This window comes from Aethalodelphis obliquidens, unplaced genomic scaffold (genome assembly GCF_003676395.1).
Source record: "Aethalodelphis obliquidens isolate GAN/ISIS:26980383/991018 unplaced genomic scaffold, ASM367639v1 scaffold12, whole genome shotgun sequence".
Classification (NCBI taxonomy): domain Eukaryota; kingdom Metazoa; phylum Chordata; class Mammalia; order Artiodactyla; family Delphinidae; genus Aethalodelphis; species Aethalodelphis obliquidens.
In genome coordinates this window covers 4,219,302-4,240,689 of record NW_020837956.1, presented here as the reverse complement: position 1 = coordinate 4,240,689, position 21,388 = coordinate 4,219,302, and the positions used below count along the sequence as shown (strand labels likewise).

Sequence of the window (21,388 nt, the reverse complement as noted above, 5' to 3'; positions counted from 1 at the left end):
GCCCAGAATTCCCATTTTTTGTAGAGCTCCTTAAAGTTGCAAGTCTTCAGATTTTGTCTCACTGAGTACTCGTTACAAAAATGTAAACTTTGGAGCTAACTGCTCAGGAAAAACTCATGCGGAGGGAAGTTCTTTTCTTTCTTTTATTCCTTCCCTACCTTCTTTTAATTTCATTGTAGAGTGACATATATTTTCCCACTGCATTAAAATAATAAATAACAAAGACAATATGTCATAATAAAAGGCCTATAAGTTGCCTTCTTTAATCCTTTCCTTATATCCACCGATATAAGCACTCTTCGTTGTCCATTATCTCAATAATCAAATGTGGTGACCAGCCATGGGGATGTGAAACCAGGCCAGAGAAAATCTTTACTTAGTTATCTTAATGACTGTATGGAGAGGTATTGGTGGGGCTAGCTGGTCTCCCAATGTCACTGTAATAGCTGCAGCACATAGCAGGCTATTATGAAGTAGAACGTATGATTTCAAAGGACAGAGCTTCGAAGCTTGAAAGAAGTGCTTGACTTTCAGTTGTATGTAAAGATAGAGAACATATGACTCTACCGCACCAGGAAATGATGTTCACTCAGAGACTGACAATAACATCTAAGTAACGCAATGTCATAACTGGTCATTATCTGTACAACCATAGGAAGTTCCACACGGTTCTCAGTCTATAGATTCCTAACTTTAATATATTCAGATTTATTAGTTGAGATCTGGAAACAATGCATCTGACAGAACAACCAGATTAAGCAGTGGAAACATAAATTTCTCAGTTCAGTAAAATAAACTTACACAGGCTCTATAGCCAAAGTTGCACATTCTTTCTTTGGAATGTTAGTTCTGAAATGGCATTTTATTTTTAAATAATTGAAAATTCCATTACCTTACAAACCACAGAAATACACTTACAATATTTAATTCTGCCGCTTGGTGGTGCCATGGATAACTAATAATAATAATTTAAAAAAATTCTGCAAGTTTGCTGGACAGCAGGACTTGGCTATTAGCAAATTGAAAAATATAATTAACATTTTTAAAAGTCTGTAATCCTTTTACACATTATAATGGCTGAAAAGTGCATATGGGCTCAGGCTTTCACTATAAAATCCCAGGCTTACTCGTAGTCAAACAAGAAACCAGGATAGTTTTTTTAATCATGGAAATTTTCAAGCATTCTAAAATGCCAAAATAACTAACATCCCTGTCCCTATTACCTGGATAATCAATGTTAACAACCTGTCACATTTACTTGAAAAAAATTAAATGAAAATGAAGTTTATGCTCCTTTGTTCCTTTTCATTCCCCTTTCTTTTTTCTCACTAGAGGCAATCACAACCCAGAATTTGATGTGTATCCTTCCAGTTCTTGTTTCTCTATTTTTAGTACCTGTTCATGTGTCCATGAGCAGTACAAATGTTGCTTCATATTTTTTAAATGTATCTTTTCATGCTGTAGTATATACTGCAATTTGCTTTTTACATTTAACAGTGTTTTGTCATGTTGATATATACAGATATATGCAGATATATACAGATCTAGGTTATGAGTTTTAAACTGCTGTGTTGTAATTTATGGCAAACATATATTCTGAATTTATTTATTCATTCCTCTATGAACATTTCAATGTTGCAATAAATGCAATGCTTAGAATAGCTAACATATAATACGTCCTCAAAACATATTTAATGAATGAAGCGGCATAAAATGTTTCAGGCAGACTATTTTTTGCTTCAATCGTCCAGTTATTTGTCCTTAACGTCCACTCTCTCTGCCTGCGCGGCAGGGGTCATTCCCTGAAATTTCCTAAAGGTTTGTTTCCCAGTCCACTGAGAAAAGGCTCTGATGTAGTCCCCGTATGGTGGCAGGGGTGGGCGAATGGAGTGGGTAGAGAATGGACACAAAGACATCTCAGTGTCAAAATATAAGACAATGGAGGTTTGTCTGGTCTGGAGCAGGGGAGGGTGGCAGCACTGAGCGTTATAAATTTGGGGGAGGTCTGAGAGTTTACAATGCAGGGCATGTCCGGAGCTACCATATCCGGAAAACGAGGTAGCGGAATATAGAGGTCTTTCTCTCAGTGCACCTTCTGAAAGACATAACCATCAAACGCCAGACGGTTGCCATGGGAACCAGCGGGGGAGGGCGGTGTGTCCGGCCAGAATTCTTGATGCGCTTAGAATGTTTCTTCTTCCGGTCCTCGGTTCTTCACAACCACCGCCCCTCTCCACCGTCCCCCGCCCATTCTGTGGGCTCTCATTCTCTTCCCCTTTCCATTCTCTCCTTCCCTGTTCTAGGCCGCCATCTTGGACCATGCGTCAAGATGGCGCCCCCCAGTCCCAGAGGCAGAGCCCAGGAGCGCCGGGGAGCCTGCGCGCGCACGTGCTCGGGCGCGGAAGGGTGGGGGCCGTGATGTCAAGACGTTGCCCCGCCCCCGGTGGTCGCTCCGCCCCCGGCCCCACTCCGCCTTCCTCTCACCGGGCGAACCCGGAAGTGGAGGAGGAGGTGCGGCGGTGGTGGCAGAGCGGGCAGGCTCTGGCGGAACCGTACCAGGCAGCGTGTCTGGGGTTGGGGGCGAGGGGGCGGGGCTGAGCGGCCTGGGCATCCTGGCCTGGACGGGGCGGGGGAGGCCATGGCCTCGGCAGAGTTGCAGGGGAAATACCAGAAGCTGGCTCAGGAGTATTCGAAGGTACCCGTCGTATGCGGGGAGTAGGGGGTCCCCGGCCCTGCGGCCTCGGGTTGCCTTGGCAGCGACTTGTCGGGACACAGGGGGACGGCGGAGGGGGGAACGTGAGCGCGCCCCTTCTCTCTTCTCCGCCTCTTCTGTCCACCATTACCGTGCCTTCACCTGCAGCTCTCAGGAGATGGGGCCGGGCGGTGTCTGGGTCCGTGTGCGTTTCTGCGGGAAGGAGCAGGAGTTTGATTCTTCCTTCTCACTGAACTAGCGGGCTTGGACTGGGATGTCAGAAATCCTGGTTTCCGCCTCTGGTGCTGGTCGGGAGGGGACGGGGAAAGGTGAGGACCATCCCTCTACGGCTGCTTCCTCAATTTTCCCAGCCCAGCAATGGGAAGGATCAAGTTTTCTCCTTTCCCACAGGGATGATATGAGGATAAAGAGATTTATCTGCCCCCAGTCAAGTCAGGAGTGTAAATAGAGTCATGCGTGTAAACTCCTTCACCAGAGATGGATGGTTATGAATGGGTTCAGTGCTTTGGCAAGATGTTGTCTGAAAATGAGTTTGAAAGCTTGAGTGCTAGGGCTGTGTCCTTTTATCTCTCTGTTTCTTGGATCACCTGGACTGGGGAAGAGCACCCAGCAGGTGCTCAATACATGTTGAATTAAGCAAAGTAGGGACCTGTCCCTTTGTTGTATTTATGGCATCAGTATTTTAAACGATGGAACCCTTTTCTCGGAGAAGAGTGGTGCTGCTTTAATGGGTAGGGTGGTTCTGCCTCAAGAATATTCTAATGAAGTACTGAAAGCAGAATCTTACATTTTTGGAAGTTGATTCATTAGTCATTAAACTTCGTTTTCAATGATCTTGGTATTCATGGGAGCAACTGGAAGACTTAGTCCCTTTTTTACAATTTGGAGAAACTGAGACACATTTTTAAATTTCGGGTAACAAATATGCAGCAGGGCAAAATGAAATATTCTTTGAAAAATAAAACCTGTGCCTAAACATACACACGTAAGTCTTGTGACCGTCAAATGGGAACCTTTTGGGATGCTACACTTATTCCATGGGTGCTACCATTGGCAAAACTTCTTGTGTTTCCATTTGAATTTGCCTTAAGGGCCTGTGGCATGATGTTAGTGATGGCGAGTTTTTATCCTTTGAAGGAATATTTTTTTGTTTGAAAGGGCCAGAACTTATTTGGAACAAATCCATGTGGTGAAGTGTGGTGGGTGGAGGATGACAGTACTCAAACTTGGCTGTACTATGTTTGGGTGAAAATGTTTCATGAGTATAAAGTAAGGGGACTGATTTTCTCTTCTGGAGAGTAAACAAGCTCACAAGGCAATTCCAAATGGCAGAAGAGTTTCCAGAAATATTTTGCACAGTGGTTGCATTGCTGAAATAATTGTATAGCCTCCCAGAAGTAATAAAAACTTTGAAAGATTTTATTATTTTGGATTTGTAAGCTCTTTTGTTCAGCAGACAATTAGTGCCACCTGTGAACAATCTGCCGGGCCCTGTTGAGTGAGGCAGAGTTCCACCTTAAGGAGAATCCTTTAATAGAATGTTCAAGTGTTGTACATAATTATGATACAGGATGACAAGTGTTAGCTCATTGGGAGCACAGAAGAAATGGCGGGTAAGGGTAGAAGTTACTTAGACTGGGGAGTAGGGAATAGGGAGGAAGGGATGGATGGTAGTACTCCAGGCAAAGGAGACAGTCTCTGTTTGCTGACATGAAGGCATGTTCAGATACACGACAGAGAGTGGTGAAATATGGTTGGAGGGATAATTTGGACCTGATCATGAAGGGTTGTGGTTGTCAAAAAGTTTGAACTTTGAGTAATGGAGAGACGTTAAAGGTTTTCGAACAGGAGAGTGACATTGCTTTTAGAAAGAAAACTGGTAGCTGTGTGGAGGATGGACTGAAATGGGGAAAGATTGGTGAAAAGAAGACCAGACTATAGGCTCTCTGAATAATTTTGGGGAGTGTAACGTAGGATTAAATAAACTTTTGTGGCTGTTGAGATGGAGAGGGGGGCTTAGATTTAGGAATTATGGTTAAAAAATATGGTTTAGTTTACCTCTTTTTTGTGTGCCTGCTTTACACATAGCAGCAACCTTATGAAGGATATAAAGGTGTCAAGGTAGTCATCCTTGTGTCTCATTCATTCTGTGGGACGTGATGAGTGAGGGAAGACTGAGAGTTGACCCTGAAGGTGACCCATGGACTGCTCTGAGGGAACACCACTGCCACTGGCAGAGGAAGGTGGGCAGAAAGGTGAGCCAGTTTGGAGCGAAGTTTGGGTGCAATCATAGTATTTATGGTTGGAAGGTACATTGAAGCTATCTTATTCACATAGTAGCTTGAGATGATGTTGGGGTAATTGCTGAAAATTTCTAGTGGAGAGGGACTGGCTGAAAGTCAGGACAAAGGCCAAAGCTTTTGTAATAATTCCCATAAAGACAATAGTTCCTATAAAGACAAGGGTTGAACTTTGAGAGTTAATCACTTTAGGTAGATTCTTTGGGGAACACCTGTGGGAAGGATGTGACAGTAGGAGGAAATGCTGAGGAGACTATAGGAGGTCCGCCAGACTTCAGGTTATCTCCCATATTGGGCCAGACCATTTTTCATCCTTTTAATTGCAGTGTGATGGAAATTTCAGAATGTGAGAACACGGATTGGTCAAAAGATTTCATGTGCTTTTTATTGCCTGTCAGTTCTAGTGCCAAGCAATTTCTAGATAAGATCTATGCTATGGATACCTTCAGCCCTGTGCCTGTGGAAGGGGGTATTCTACCTTTTTGATAGCCTCCCCGGTGCAGAAATTGTGGGCTGATGTTGAAATCCAGTTACATCTTTCTTTTTCCTTATTTAGGATACAAAGAAAAACGATTTCCTTTTAGTATGTAGAAGGAGGCCTGCAAATCCAGAGAGCAGCAAGCATGATCCCTAAACCAAGGACATTTGCAGAATCTTCTCATTCTTACTTAATGCAGATCTTGGCCTGTGTTCCGGGAGGGGGCCCATTTCTTCCTTTGTAACTTCTATCATCATCTTTTTTCCCCCTGAGAAGGAAAAAAGCAGTATGAGGAGCTCCCATTAAAGAGACTGAGAGTTTCGTTAGATAAAAGATGAACCATGGAGGCCGAAGCAGGTGAGAATTTCTGAGGTGGACAGGTTGCTGAAACAGTGCTATGGAAAGGTCAGTAAAAGTGGAGATTAAGACCCTCTGGTTTGGGCAATTAGGCGATCACTGGAGGCTTTAAACATTTCTGGTTTAACAGAGTTTGGGGGAGGCGAATGGTATGTAGAGGCTGGTTTTCAGAGGTCTATGAAGTTAATAGGTAATAGACAGAGGCTGCCCCTTTGAGACGTGAGGGAAAGTTAATCAAGCCCTCATTTTTCAAAGACTATTTCTTACTTGGTGTTTCTTCCACGGCCTGCTCTGCTTCTGATGCTCTGGTATATCTCATTCTGGAGATGAGGCTGAGAGCATGCAGTCCTGGCTCATTTGATTTCAGCCTGCTTTCTCTGAATGGGCTTCTGCACTCTTGCCTGGCACCATGTTAACGTGTAGGCAAGTTTGAAGTTCTGATCTTTCCAGTGTTTGTGTTACTCTGGGTTCTCAAAGTGTAGACCCTGGATCAGCGTCATCAGTGGCTGGGAATGGGTTAGAAATACAAATTCTTAGGTCTACCCAGGACTTACTGAATCTGAAACTGGTGGTCAGACCCAGCAGTCTGTGTTGTAACAAACCTCTCCAGTCGTTTGGATGCATACCAGAATCATTGCTCAGGAAATGGTATCAGTATAGTAGCTTTTGCTCAGATGATCTTTTTAAAGCTCTTTTCAAGGCAATAAAAGCCAATGGGGGGACTTCCCTGATGGTCCAGTGAGTAAGACTCCACGCTCCCAATGCAGGTGGCCCGGGTTCGATCCCTGGCCAGGGAACTAGATCCCACATGCTGCAACTAAAGATCCCGAGTGCCGCAAGGAAGATCCTGCACGCGGCAACGAAGATCCCATGTGCCACAACTAAGACCTGGCACAGCCAAGTAAATAAATAAATAGTAAAAAAAAAACACTACAGTAATCAAAACAACGTGATACTGGCAAAAAAAAAAAAGCCAATGGGAAAGGTAAACATCCATTATTTCTCTAACAGTTGACTTTGCAATTGATGCTTCTTTAATTACAAAGGAGATTGCCTTTTGAAACTTTTTAGACTTATACTCTTAGAGATGCTCATTTTGGGAAAGGATCAGTCTCGATTTGGTGTGTTTGCGTTCCAGATAGCAGGGCTTGGCTGAACCTGATTGATCGCCCTCTCTTGTGAGAGAAAGACTCTGGGGCTGGATTGGATTAAAATGGAGTATCAGCTTTTTTCTTCCCTGATGTGTAGGGTTCACTACTAAAGGTGGATTGGAAAACGGTCTGTGTTCAGTGCTATCCAATGGAACTTTCAGGAGAATGAGAACGTTCTGCATATTTGCTGTCCAGTAGGGTGACCACTAGCATGTGGGGCTATTGAGTACTTGAGATGTGGCTAGCTGAGCTGAGGAAATGAATTTTGGATTTTATTTACGTAATTTAAGTTTAAATAGGCACATGTGGATATGGCTACCCTGTTGAGCTGTGCTAGCTTAGCCCCTAGATCATCACAAACGTAAGTGTCTATGTGACTAGCCTGAAGACCTGTTAAACTGCAGATCCTTTCTCAGTAGGTCTGGGGTGGGGCCTGAGATTCTGCTCCTAGGTGATGCTGCTGCAGCTGTCTGCAGACCATACTTTGAATAGCAAGGCTTTAGAAAGACAAGGGGTGTCCTACTCTCCGTCTTCAATTCAGCTGAATTTCCAACCAGTCCCTGGTGAGGCAGCTAGATTACAGGATTGGGAGTGGGGGTTTCATCCTAATGAATTTCCTCGCATAAGAGCAGGAGCTAGAGAAAGGGTCTCGTTTGAGGGCAGCTCTGAAAAAAGGTTTTCTTCCCAACTCAGTGACAAAATGACCCCAGCCATTAGTACATAGTATGTAGCCTTCAGTTACTTTATCCTTTTCCACAGTGAGGAGCAAGTTAGTAGGCAGAGAGAGAGACTAAGTGGTATTCCAGCACTGTAGAATACCTAAAATGTTAGAACTGGGAGTGTTTTTAAGGATCGTCCAGGCCAGAGATGCTGAAGCTGTGGTTTGCAGATGACTCAGGTGTGCTGAAATCAGGGTTTTGGTGAGGCTTAGGGATGGGCTTCAGGTTATCTGTTGCATACATTACTTTGTAATGGAGAAAAGCTATACATCTAAAGATTTGTTTTATAGGGTCATAAAACGTGTATAAATGTCAGAATGTCCACTGTATGGAAACAGTTATGTAAGAGTGATTCTAACACAGAAGAGTCTAGCTATCTCTTATAGTTGTTTAATGTGTTGCATTTAAACACCTTTTATTTACAGCACTTAATTTGATTAATTAACTAAAAATTTATTGAGTGCCTTCTCTATCCATAGCATTGATCTTTCATTGTACGCAGGAGATACAAGGAGGTACACTGTAGTCTCTATTGTGAAGGACAGTTTAATTGGCAGATGGGACTTGAGTATAGAAATCATACATAAATTAGTAAACATAAAATGTACTGCTTTAAAAAGTAAAATTAAAACTAAACAGTTTAAATAAGAGATGTCTTGTTACTAGCAAGTGCCCAGGGAACTGAGGGCAAGGTCACTGTGGACCATAGGGGCACTATAGAGAATGGTTAGGGAAAATTTATGGAAGAAGTAGGACCAGAGTGGGAAGTAGGCTCTAGAAGAACAGTTGGAGTTTGGTTGGTAAAAATGAGAAAAGGCTGTGTTTTCAGAGTAAAGGTAAAGCTAATCAAAAGATTACAACACAATGAAAAATGAGGTTTGAAAAGGACTAAGGGTTTCTGAGTTGGGATTCAGAGGACCATTTCTCTACTGAATGGAACAAAAGTGCATGGCACAGCTACTAGAAATAGGCTATGTCACCTTCTGGAGAATTTTTCTGTCCTAGTGGAGACTTCAGGCAATTGTTTCTCAGTTACATTCACATCCACTGGAATCTCCACGCTAGTCTCCTAGAGGCATTAGTGACCATTGGTAACTTTCTGAAACAAACACTGCATTTGCCTCCCACTGTGGTGAATGCTGGTGAGGAGAAAGATAAGATTCTAAAAGACCAGACTGGTCACAGCAGTATCCGCATTTGACAAGATGCTGGTCAGTAATGCAGAGATGTGGCAGTAGTGATGCTGAAATGCAGGAAGACGCCAAATGCCAAGTGCAGGTAACAAGGCAGTGGAGTAGGCCAAGCTTATCCTTTTCTACCTACCAAACAATAGAAAGGGATTTTCGATAAATACTTCTAAAAGCTGCATTTTCTGTTGAATGTTTCCATTGAAACTGTGTTTGAATTGTTACCAATTTAGCAAACAATATTTTCCAAAGGAAAATCGAAATCATTTTTTCATTATAATCAGATTAAGTTCCAAACAGCAGTAATTTGAAAACTTTAATTTTGCTTTTATGACACAGTAGGCTGTTCAGTTTGCTTTATGTAGCTTATAAGTGTGCCTTAAAAATTAAAGGTGAGGTTTTTTTTATTTGTTTGAAAACTGATGTAGTTCTGGTCCTACAGAAAATTGTCAGTTCAGCAGATTTCAAGCTTCATCCCTAGTCCTTGAGGCAGTCATTAGGACCTTCTAAATACCACACAAAGAAGATCAGAGAGCAAAGTTAGAACAGGGGTATGAAATGAAACCTAAAGACTGAAGTAGTATCGCTGTCCTTTGGCTATATGGATTTGAAAGTATTTCTTGAATTCTCTTACCTAGGTAGCACATTATCCAAGAATATGTTCATATTGCTTGAAAGGTAAAATACTACACAATGGAAGTCAACATTAAAGTGGGATTTATTTCTCTCTTCTGAACTTCTAGAGCAAATATTTTAGGCTTGGGGCCATATGGTTTCTGTTGCATCTACTCATCTCTAATGTCATTGTCACACAAAAACAATCATAGATAATTCATAAATATTCAAATATTCCTACTCTTCTGGCATAGAAAAAAGTCATTTCTGTTCTCAGGAGACAGATGTGAGCTATGCAGAACTAGAAGTAGATTTTTTTTTTAAGCTCATAGATAAAATTCTCCCATTCATTTAGTTTCTCAGAGAAGAACCTGGTCTGTCATGGTCTCTGTACTGAGTCCTCAGGAAATTAGTCTGTAACCCTTTTGCTTCAGCTGCACTGGGCTGGTATATTTATACTCATATGCTCTGTGTTGTGCTTGCTGATAACTACAGAAGGTTTATCTTTCAAAACCCTGCTGGTGGTGGTGATACAGATGTATACCTAAGTAGAAATTCATCAAGCTGTATAATTTCTGTTTTGTATATTTTATTTAAAATAAAGTTAGACCTCAATTAAAAAAAAAAAAACTGTGAAAGAAGCCCAAGTCCTACCCCTTCAAAGGCTTCTGTCACCTCTCCAGCCCACTACTTTTCTCATATGTAGCTTTATAAAATAGTAGCCAATATTGTCTACTGACATTATGCCTGGAGTCAAAACTGCTGCTGTCTGAATCTCAGCATTGCCACTGAACTTCTCTGTACCTTGGTTTCATCTGTAAAATGGCGATAATTATAGCACCTATTTCATAGGGTTGTGAGGATTAATGAGGTAGTGTATGTAAAGTATTTAGGACAGTGCCTGGTATGTAACGGAGCATTCAAATGCTAGCTGCTATTATTATCAATTTCTAAATTGAGCTTGCTTCTTAGTTGCTTTTGTACACTGCTTCCACTGATGCCTGATTAAAAGTCCTCCATTCCTGAGGCTATTGCGGGCGATGATATTTGCATGACTAATATTAGGCACAGTGTACTGCTGGGTATGTTGACGCCCTATATTTTGATTTTCTGTTGAATTCTTATTCCATAATCAGTCCAGTTGTATGTATTTTACAGATGAATGGTGTGTCAGAGTTTCAAGGAAAATGACATACTCAGTACCCTATTATCTATTGTATTAGTTTTTATTTAGGGAGGTGATTGGTTTCATAGAAAGAACCATGTACGGGAAGTCGAGAGACCTGGATTTTAGTCTCAATTTTGCATTGATTAGTTTTATGTCATAGGGCAGCTCAGCCTCTGTGTCCTTATTTGTAAAATGGCAGACTGATGATCTCTACTATTCTCTTCCGGGCTAATATTCTTGTTCTCATATATATGTGAGCAGATAGTTACTCAGCGTACTGATTCCTGTAAAGTTATGGTAAGTGATTTCCTTGCTATAAGTGATTGCTTTATATTAAAAATTAATTATTACCTCCTCTGTTTTCAGCTTCGGGCTCAGAATCAGGTCTTGAAAAAAGGTGTCGTGGATGAACAAGCAAATTCTGCTGCTTTAAAGGTAGGCTACAGGGTATTTTGTGTTGTGAGGGTTAGGTTAGTGTTTGGTGAGGCTCACAGCAGGGAATTCAGCTCAGTTTTCTGGGTTAAATTCCCAACTCTGACAGTGACTCACTAGGAATAGGGGAGGGTAATAGAGTTTTTTTGTGTTTAACTTTCCTACTTGCTTAGGTATGAATGTGATGTGCTTTGACTTCCTTAGCTAGAAATTACAAAAATGTATTATTGGACTGTGTGTAATGCATTTCTCTCATACCTTGCTTCTCTCATAGCTAAATTCATCAGGATTAATGGGGCTTCTTATCTGGCTTCATCTGATAGCACTCTGTGGGTCTGTGTCATATTCATGTTTATATCCCAAGCATTCAGCCGATGGTTGTCCCGTACTAAATGGATTTGAAAGTGTGAATCATTTAGTCCATCAATCTTGCTTTGAGGTCGAGCTGTTTAATAGTAATAACCTGTGCTAATGAGGACTGTTTGAGTGATACATCTTACCATGAGCACCTTTAACTGAGAGGAGAAATATGGTGGGAGTTGCAGGAATATGTTTCTACCTCATTTTAGTAGGCATATAATAAGTACTGCTTAGTGATATTTTTAATTGGAAAAATTAATTCGAGGATATGGATTCCTTCTTGGCCAAGCTTCAGTTAATACTGCCTACTTCATTCTTTCGCTCTCTCCCTTGCTTCCTCTTTAGAGAAAAGGGCTTAAGATTCCCTTTACTCTTCTCTCTTTCTGGAGTAGGCCCCAACCAGTGACATATCCTGAGAATTTCCACTCAGGTCTCCAAGACCCAGAGATACGTCTTTTCACGTGGCTGGTGTTGGATCCTCCACTAGAGAAATCTGTGTCTTGAGGGCGCTCCCTCCTCAGGTGCTGTTCCACAGACTCAGGGCTGAGATAGTTCAGAGCATCTTACCCATACTCCCAAAGCTCTCTGCGCCCAAGCTGAGACGATTAAAAATAAGCTTTAAAGTCAGGATATGTTAGCCAAGTTATTATTTTGCCTAAATCACTGAAGAAATGATTATTATCTCTCCTCATGATGTTTAAAACCTATTACTGGGGAAGGTATTTCCTAGCTCGTCTTAGTAGCCCACTCTGGTGTTTGATACCCTCCTGTTGCTGGTTGTGTTCAATTAACCCTGTGATAGTGGCCGTGGTGGCAATAGCAGGCTCTATTTATTGAGCACCCACTGTGTGTCAGACATTACGCTAACACATTACATCCATTATCTCAGTTTTTACAACAGCTCTGTGAGGGCAGACGCCACTATTATCGTCCTCATTGCAGAAACTAGGGTTTACAGAGAGATTGGGATGGATGTCTTCTGAAATTACTGATTGGTTAATGGAGTTGGAACATTAGTCAACTAGTGATTAACTAATTATAAGGATGTAAAGAAATTACTTTATGTTTTACTATTCATCACAGTGGTCATTAAAATTATAGTGAGAATGACAGTTTGCCAGTTTGCTCAATGGGAATGTTAGGATGTCTCTGTTAGAGTAGGCATTTGATTATATTGGGTTTGTCTCTTCAATGAGTTGTTAGATACAGTAAGCATTCATTGATTTGAATTTCTATAATTTGAAATATATAGTAATTTGGACATGGGCTGAGCCTAAGTTTACCATTGAACTTCAAGTAAAAATTAAGGACTTACTAAACAAACAACAGAAAAGGAAAATGTATTTCTCTTTAATGAACACATATTCTATCCCTCTAGCTGTGCCCTCAACATGCAAATAATGTCAATAGATTGTAGACACCAGCCTCTGGTTTTTAGGTTGCTGTTTCAATATCCTTAAATCCCCTATTCATTAAAACTTGACCTCTTAGCTTTATAGTGGTTTTTCAATGAAAGTAATAAAAGCACAGATCTTTCAATATATGGTAGCATATGGCCATCTGTGTTTGATTACCAGTGAACACAAAGTTGTCAGAACGTTGTAAGGAAAATATAGTTAGAATATTTTTTTTTTTTTTTTTTTTGCCACGCCACGTGGCATATGGGATCTTAATTCCCCAACCAGGGATCGAACCCATGCCCCCTGCATTGGAAGCACAGAGTCTTAACCACTGGACCGCCAGGGAAGCCCCAGAATAATATTTTTTTAAAAAAATAGAGTGAAACTAAATATTTCTCTTGTTTCCCATTTTCTTACCCTTACCATGGTATAAACAGTACAGAATGGTCAGTAGAAGATGTGTTGTTTAGATTTTGTTGCTATTTTCATTTTAAGACATCTGAAAGTATTCTTGTGGTAGGATAATACTGATTTTTATCTTTGACAAATCAGAATAATTTAAAGTGTATTAAAAAGACTTCATTTCGACTGACTTAAATTCAAGGAGGATTTATAGGAAATAGTGAATACAAATATATTTCTTCCATTCTTGATTACTAAAGGGCATCATCAGGAGTCTGAGGTTCTCTTTAAACTTTCAAGTTTATAAAATTGTAGCCTCAGACTTTGCGTCTCCTCACTGCCAGACACAAGTATAAGAACATTACATAACAACACATAGTTGTGGATATCTTACTCTAAGTCGATGACTGTTACTTCAGTATATATACTCCTTTAGTTTTATTTTTAAGTATGCTTGGTTTGGCCAGAAAATGATTTTGCTACAAAACAGACCTAAAAACATAGGAACTGTAATGATAAACATACAACTTGAATTCCTTAAAGCAAGAGGTTTTGATTATATTTTGGTGAAAGAAAAAATATTTTTTTCCCATTATTTTTAAATGTTAAGGCTAAATTACAAGGAATGGTCTCTTTTCACTTTGATGTAGGAACAACTGAAAATGAAGGATCAATCACTGAGAAAACTACAGCAGGAAATGGATAGTTTGACATTCCGAAATCTGCAGCTTGCCAAGAGAGTAGAGCTACTTCAAGATGAGCTGGCTCTAAGTGAACCCCGAGGCAAGAAAAACAAGGTAGGTCAAGTAAAAGCAAGTTAGTGTGACCTTGTCATTAGGTACAGACATCTCCAGGCCATCCTGGTTTTAACAGAAGACCTCACCTCCAAATACTCTAAAGTTCCATTATTACACCTGGATATTGGGTTAAGAAAGCAGACATTTATTATTAATATATACCAGTCTTAGAGGCATTTTCATATGGAAGTGAGTTTTCAAGAATTTATTAGGAGCCAACATGCACATAGTTGATTTAGTGACTGAGAAAAGTGAAGGGAGTATCTCATATTGGTCAAAATTATGGATATTTTTTAGTTATACTGAGTTGCCATTAACCCAAGGTAGGGCAGATAGAATGAGAAACATTGTCAAAGTGTAGCTGCTGTCTGTGAAAGTAGCAGTTGAAGTGCTCATACATTAGGCTTGTAAGTTTGTTGCAGATGTATTTTCTTCGGGTGTTTATTCTTAGGAGTTCAATTTGGTATTATTGTCCTGAGATGTAAATATGATTTTTTCCCTTCTGGTTTTATGTCGTGAGGTGAGATTCTGATTACTCTAAGATGGATGATCCAGTACTTTTGATCATTCTGTGATTTAGAAGTTGCTTCTTTTTTAAGGGCAGGAGCTAGTGATTGAGTCTTTAAAAGTCTTGCATGTTTGTAGAACAGCACCCCACAAATGTGTGGATTGAGGCAATAATAATAGAATGGTTGGAGGGAAGAAGGCCCGCGGTAACTCTGAAGCAGCATGGTGTGGAGGGAAGAGTGCTGGCTTTGGAGTTGAGCCCAGGCTTGAATTCTTTGTCTGCCATTTATAGTTCTATGACTTTAGGCAAATTTTTTAGCCTTGCAGCCTCAGTTGTGGGGAAGATACTCTCAGGTTTGTTGTCAGGATTAAATGGGATCATGTAAAAGTACCCAGGACTGTATTTGCCATATGATGGGCAGTTGACATAATTGTGTGTTAGTACATTTCCATATGCATTTCCCCTACATGGAAGAATTCTCTAGAGTGGTAATTTTCAAATAAATGGGGAAGAGAGAGGGCAAAACAGATATGTATTAGAATCACTTGGGAAACTGTCAAAATACACATGCTCTGGAAATTCTGAAAGACCCTTGGGGAGAGAATAGCCATCTGTATTTCAAACATGCTCCCCAGGTTAGTGAGATCCTCTCCCAGGGCTGTTTTAGCAGAGATTTGGGTATAATTACTTCTGAATTAATTTTAATAAGAGCTTTCCACATTTGGAAGCACTAAGGACCCAGAATATGTCATTCAACAGTGTTCCTTGTGTGCACATACCTCTTGTGTTCGCATTTAATGTTTGTTTGTTTGTCTGTTTGTTACATAGCTGCTCCATTTTCAAAGGGCTTTCTAATCACTGGTTCACATTGGATCAGTAAATGACTTCATTTTAAGTGAGGAGTGAAGCACAAGAAAGGCAGAGGAGGGTGGTGACTGATGTCTGAACAGTTCATTGTTAGGCTGCCCCTTGAATAGTCTCACTTCTGTGTGTATTCCATGAAAACAGATGTTCATTATTGGCTCTTAAATAGTGCTGTTCTATGTAGAAAAAGTTAATATTGGTAAAAAGGCAAAAGGCAAGTATTTTTCATAATCTTTGAGCTTTTTCCTTCTGTTTATTTATAATAGCTTTATCTTATGTTTTTTAAATTAGAAATTTATGTGAACTTCTGTATAAATGTGTTTTTGTGAATGCTGTTAATTTCTTAAAGGAGTTTTAACAACTCAGACTCATGGAATTGGTAAAACTGTCATTTCCCAAACCAAAAGATCAATTGAAATGATATTTATTAGCATATTTGTATTGCTAGCTTTCTGGGTCTGCTCTGTCTTCCAAAAGAACTACTCCTGAATTCATCTGCAAAGAATAGTGAGCCTTATCTGTTATTTTCTCTCTTTTTTTAAGCTTTCCTGCTCGTTGCAATATTTGCAGTTCCAACTTGTGTCACATAGGAAAAGTTAAATGATGGACTGTATACCTTTTGCAGGATTGTTTGAGAATGGTGAACACGTAGAAGAGACAAGCTACTAAGGTGATAGAGAATCTGTGTACCTTAGGATGTTTCTCTAAAGGATGAAAGTTATGTGGACATAACTTATTCTTTCCATCAGAAAAGTGGAGAATCTTCTTCTCAGTTGAGTCAAGAGCAGAAGAGTGTCTTCGATGAAGACCTGCAAAAGAAGATAGAAGAGAATGAACGGTTGCACATACAAGTGAGAAAATCTTTCTGTTTTTCCATATGAATTTAAAAATGGGTTGTATGATCTGCAATGTGGAAAAACCAGTGCAAGATAGAGTGCTTTGTGTATGGGTGGGTGTTTTAATGTTTCCTGTGGTCCTTAGGTACATACGTCACTGTCGTTCATTCATTTCTTAGATCTCATTCATGTTTTAATACGGATGTGTGCTTTGAATATACACTTGTTCAGAGTACAGCAGAATAACTTCATAAGTTAACAATAAAGAAGTATACTGGGCACTCTTCATTTTATATAGGAGGTGGTTGGATGGATCATTTAGATGGGGGCTTATCAATAAGTAGTGTTTGCTTTTTAATTTATGATAGCTTAGTTGGTTTTTATCTGTTTCCCTGTTAGTCTGTAAGGTCTCATTAGTGTATAGACCATGTCGGTTTTGTCTGCCCAGCCTCAGGACAGGGCCTCACTCATGGCAGGCCCTCAAATATTTGTGGAATGTTGAGTAATCAGTGTCTGCTCCAAACCATTCAGCATATTTTAAGAGTCATAGGGTAGTGTATTCAACTATGTCTCCTGATTTTTTGTGTGAAATGGTGAGCATAGTCAAACAGTGGAAAATAAATATGCATTCTCAGTCTTTGAAAATGTTTACAAAATGAACTTTTGACTTCATGAATTTTCTGTTAAGTATTCATAATTCTTAATTACTACTGGCTTCTCATTAAGGAAAGGAGCCTTACCTGCTTCAGGAGTAACACCTGTTTGATTTTTGATTATTTAATTGCAGAAGTCAGCCTAACAGAAAAGTTATACCCTGGTCAGTTGAGTTTTCTGTGTGCCAGAAATGGTTTAAAATAGAAATCCATGAGCCTGGGAGGAAGGAGGTACAGGCTTTGGAGTCAGTGTGTGACTGTGAGACATTTGACAAGTTAGGTCATCCCTTGAAGCTTCTGTTTCCCCATCTGTAAAGGAGGGATTACAAGTACACCGCCTCTGACCTGCCCTGAGGTTCCACCGAGCTCATGCCTGCGTGGTTTTGCACAGTGAGCATATGGAACCTTATGGAAGTTGCTCAATGATTAGTCGCTGCAGTTGTTTTCTCTTCATTTGTATATATTGGGATGTTGTGAGAAGACACCATGATCTTTTCTTTTCAGTTTTTTGAAGCCGATGAGCAGCACAAGCACGTGGAAGCAGAGCTAAGGAGTCGGCTGGCCACTCTGGAGATGGAAGCGGCCCAGCACCAAGCTGTGGTCGATGGCCTGACCCGGAAGTACATGGAAACCATCGAGAAGCTGCAGAACGACAAGGCTAAACTAGAGGTAAGACCCGCCGTTGGTGAGAGCATGTGAAAAAATAGTCCAGGCTTTTGGAAATCATCCACCTGCTTTATAGAACAAAAGTTAGCCATTCAAGGCAGGACTGCTGCCTGCAGCGTCTCCGCAGCGAGCTCACATCTGTGGCCTGAGCCCTCTGCTCTTCTTTTTATTTTTTTGACAGACCAATATGCATATAATTTTGGTTAGTTATATTTGTCACACCACATTTCTAGCAAATTGAACACAATTTCAAGTAAATAGCTATATAAAATTTATAGGGGAAAACCAGAAAATAAAAAAAAGGGTAGAAAAATTTTTTCTCTACCTGCAGGATTTCAAAATGGAAAGCCAAACAATATAGTTTGGCATAGTTTATTTTTTAAAATTTTTTATTTTTTTAAATTTTATTGGAGTGTAGTTGATTTACAGTGTTGTGTTAGTTTCAGGTATACAGAAAACTGATTCAGTTACACATACACATATATTCATTCTTTTTCAGATTTTTTTCCCATATAGGTTTATTACAGAATATTGAGTAGAGTTCCCTGTGCTTTTTTTTCCTTCTAAAATTCAGGTAAAATCTCAGACTCTAGAAAAGGAGGCCAAGGAATGTCGACTTCGGACAGAAGAATGGTATGTGGAAACGTGAATTCCAAGGGGCCCTGAAGTGAGAATCAGAAGACCCGAGTTTTGGTGTAGTAGCTCCTCTGTCTTAATTTTCTCACGTTTGCAATGAGACAGGAGTAGATCGTCTCCACGGTCCTTTTCAGTTTTGTTATCTGTGGGACCTTATGAATTCTTTGTAGAGTGACCTGTGTGTTAGTCCTCAACCTGCAGATGTTTTGGACTGTGGCAGATGGCATTCTGGGGCTCCAGTACTGAGGACTGGGTCCTTTCTGTTTCAGACTACTCTAAAGAGAAGGCCTTCTCATTAGTCAGGAAAACTGACTAATGATCATGGTGTCAACCTTTTAATTTTAAATAATTTTAAATAAAATGAGGTTATGCAATCTATTGATAATTTGGAGATATTTACATTTTAAAATATTATCTCTAGGTAGTAAGAGCATGCACCAACATTTACTTGATAAATGACATATTTTAGGTTTTAATAAAATGAATCAAGTGCATTTTTTCAGTTTAGTTGCATTGAACATGCATGGTGTATCTATGGTCTTAATTGAATCAAAACCCAAAATGATCAGATTTTCAGCTCAAGGGAAAAAAAAAACGCTTTAATACTTTAAAAACGTTTACCATAATACTTGGACAAATATTTATGTGTTGTAAAGAGAAAATTTATGAGTTTGAAATGGCTCTAAGATTATTTTGAGCTTGGGGAGATAAACTTAAAATTGTATAAGATATTGGGACTGTGATAAATTCTTTGAAACTTCCAGTCATTCAACAGGAGTCTCAGGAGCTTTAGAGTCAAGGCTTAGTATTTTTCTTATCTTCATTTTTTTTTTTTTTAACAATTCTCTACTACCAAGGGTATCCCAGATGTCAGGTACCATCCTCTGACAGCCTGGTACCAGCTGTTGAGGTAACAAGCAAATCATGACCTACTGTCTATTGATAATGTGGTTTTGTATTTTTTCTTTCAGTCAGTTACAGTTAAAGAATCTTCATGAAGATTTGTCAAGTAGATTAGAGGAATCCTTATCAATCATCAATGAAAAAGTACCTTTTAATGATACAAGTAGGTATTATGTACAGTTTTCCATTATTTGCAACTCTGAACCTCTTTATGATAGCCAACTAATTAAAATAATTTGTAATCTATTTGGCAGAAAATCTCTTTGGCCTAACAGAGGGTTGCTTTCTTTTTGTCCTTTTGATCAGCTTTGGCCTTCATGTTTCATAGGGAGATTTTAATTTGTCACATAACTATTCTGAAGCTAGGCTTCTTGGCAAAAGCCCAAAGCCACATTTTTTAATTGCATGTATTTAACATATCCCAAGGTGAAAACCAACCTTCACATAAAGTACCTGAATATTTGTACAAGAAAATTTGATCATGGTGGGCGGCAAGGTGGGAGAGGAGTAGCGGGGTGGGTGGGAGGTGAATCTTCTTAGCCTGGTATCTCCTGCCCTTTGGACAATCCCCAGAGATAGTTAGGGAGTTGACTTGGGTAAGCCCTGCTTCCTGCTCATTCTGGGAATGGTCTGGTAATTTACACAGCCAAGAGCAACAAAAAGAAGTTAAAAAAAGAAAAATCAACTTACATATATAACAGATGCCAAATTTGTAACCTTTAGACAGGTATTAAATCTAAACCTTGAAGACAAAGAAAACAATTGTTTTGATCTGGAAACTTAAATTTAAATTAGTACACATTTCCTTTTTTACAATTATATCATTGAAATTAATTTTTGACTTCTTCTCAATTTTTCTTAGGGAAGACCTAAAAAAAGAGGGAAGAAAAGACACCAAAGAAAAATAGTAGTTTGCTCTAACACTGAAATCAGCATATGTCATTATTATATCAAAAACCTAAATTCATCTGAAAACAACACCTGTTACTGCTTTCTACATTAATGTAAATAGCACCAGCATACTTTGATCCACTAGGCTTAAAACCTTGGCATTTCATTTTCCCCTTATTCTTTAGTCATCAGGTTCTAATCATTTCCTTCTGAGTCTCTTTGGGTTTATCCTTTCTTTTCCAGTACTAGTTGTCACCCTATTTTAGGTTCTTACCATGTCACAAGTAGGTTACTACTTTTAGTTCCGAAATATTTAGAGATTATTTACTGAAAGTCTAAATGGGTGGGGAGCACAGGATATGCAAAAACGTATAAGACAAAAATCTCTACCTACCCTCAAGGAATTTATAGTCCAGTAGGGAAGAAATAAGGTAGAGAAATATCTAAAATATAAGCTAAGCTATTCCATGAAGAACCTCTTGGGGTTTCAGAGTAAGGATGATTACTACTGGTGGGGTGGTTTGGGGAAGCCTTTTGGAAGAAGTGTGCTTTGGGCTGGGCCAGGATGCAAAAGTAGGTTTTATTGGTAAGAGAGGTGAGGGAGAACGAGCCAGGGAATTGCATGGAGTGTGGTTATGTAGGATAAAGGTGCTGTCAGGGCCTGACAGCAGTAATTAGTTAAGTATGACTGGAGGCCAGAGTGGGTGGGATGTGGATGCCAATGATGGGTAAGTTCTGAAAGGGAGGGTGGGGCTGGACCCTCAAGTTCTGGGCAAAGGGCTTGGGAGGACTTAATTTGCAAGTCAGTAGGTTGTTGCAGAAGCTTTTGGAAATGTCTTGGTGAAATTTGTGCACTCACAAAGTTCATCTGGCAACAGAGTGCAGACTACCCTGGAATGGGAGAAGGGGGCTGATGCTGCTGTGATGATAGTCCTGGTGTGCTGTGATGGGGGCTGGAGGCTGAGTTGTCAGGGAGATGCAGGGAGGCAAGGGAGCAACAGGAGGCAGTGTGGTGGAATGATGTGGTGCAGCTGACAGAAATCAAAGAGGCAGACGGGGAGCAGGTTTCTGGGAAAGATGTTGACGGTAACTTTGTTGTGGCTTAATATTCTAACAGATTGGTGTGCATCTCTTTCCCTACTGATGTGTACATTTGTGAATAAAAGCCTAGATCTGGGGAGAGAAACTGATGCACCAGCTGATTGACCCAACTGGGATGGATGAGCCCCCGTGTTGGGAGTGGTGGGAATGAGGGGCGCATAGTACAAAGAGGCCTGTGCAGAGTGCACTGCAGTGATCAGGAAGGGAAGGGGCTGAGGGGGAGAGAAGCTGGGAAACGGGGTGAGCATTTA

At 40.1% G+C, this 21,388-nt stretch overlaps 1 protein-coding gene across 4 annotated transcripts in view; it reads left to right on the top strand.

Moving 5' to 3' along the window:
* Window positions 1-2,475: 2,475 nt before the first annotated feature.
* The window catches only part of PPP1R21 (protein phosphatase 1 regulatory subunit 21), a 56,762-nt gene continuing 37,849 nt past the window's right edge, over window positions 2,476-21,388 (top strand). The window contains exons 1-7 of one of the 4 annotated variants that reach the window (XM_027113164.1): window positions 2,476-2,695; window positions 11,055-11,123; window positions 13,933-14,079; window positions 16,201-16,302; window positions 17,445-17,609; window positions 18,181-18,239; window positions 19,214-19,308. In XM_027113164.1, the coding sequence (XP_026968965.1) occupies window positions 2,639-2,695; window positions 11,055-11,123; window positions 13,933-14,079; window positions 16,201-16,302; window positions 17,445-17,609; window positions 18,181-18,239; window positions 19,214-19,308 (694 nt within the window). In that variant the 5' untranslated portion in view covers window positions 2,476-2,638. Of the gene's footprint in view, window positions 2,696-6,800; window positions 6,834-6,874; window positions 11,124-13,932; window positions 14,080-16,200; window positions 16,303-17,444; window positions 17,610-18,180; window positions 18,240-19,213; window positions 19,309-21,388 lie in introns of those variants that run through there. The other 3 variants (XM_027113165.1, XM_027113166.1, XM_027113163.1) reach the window with 3 other exon arrangements.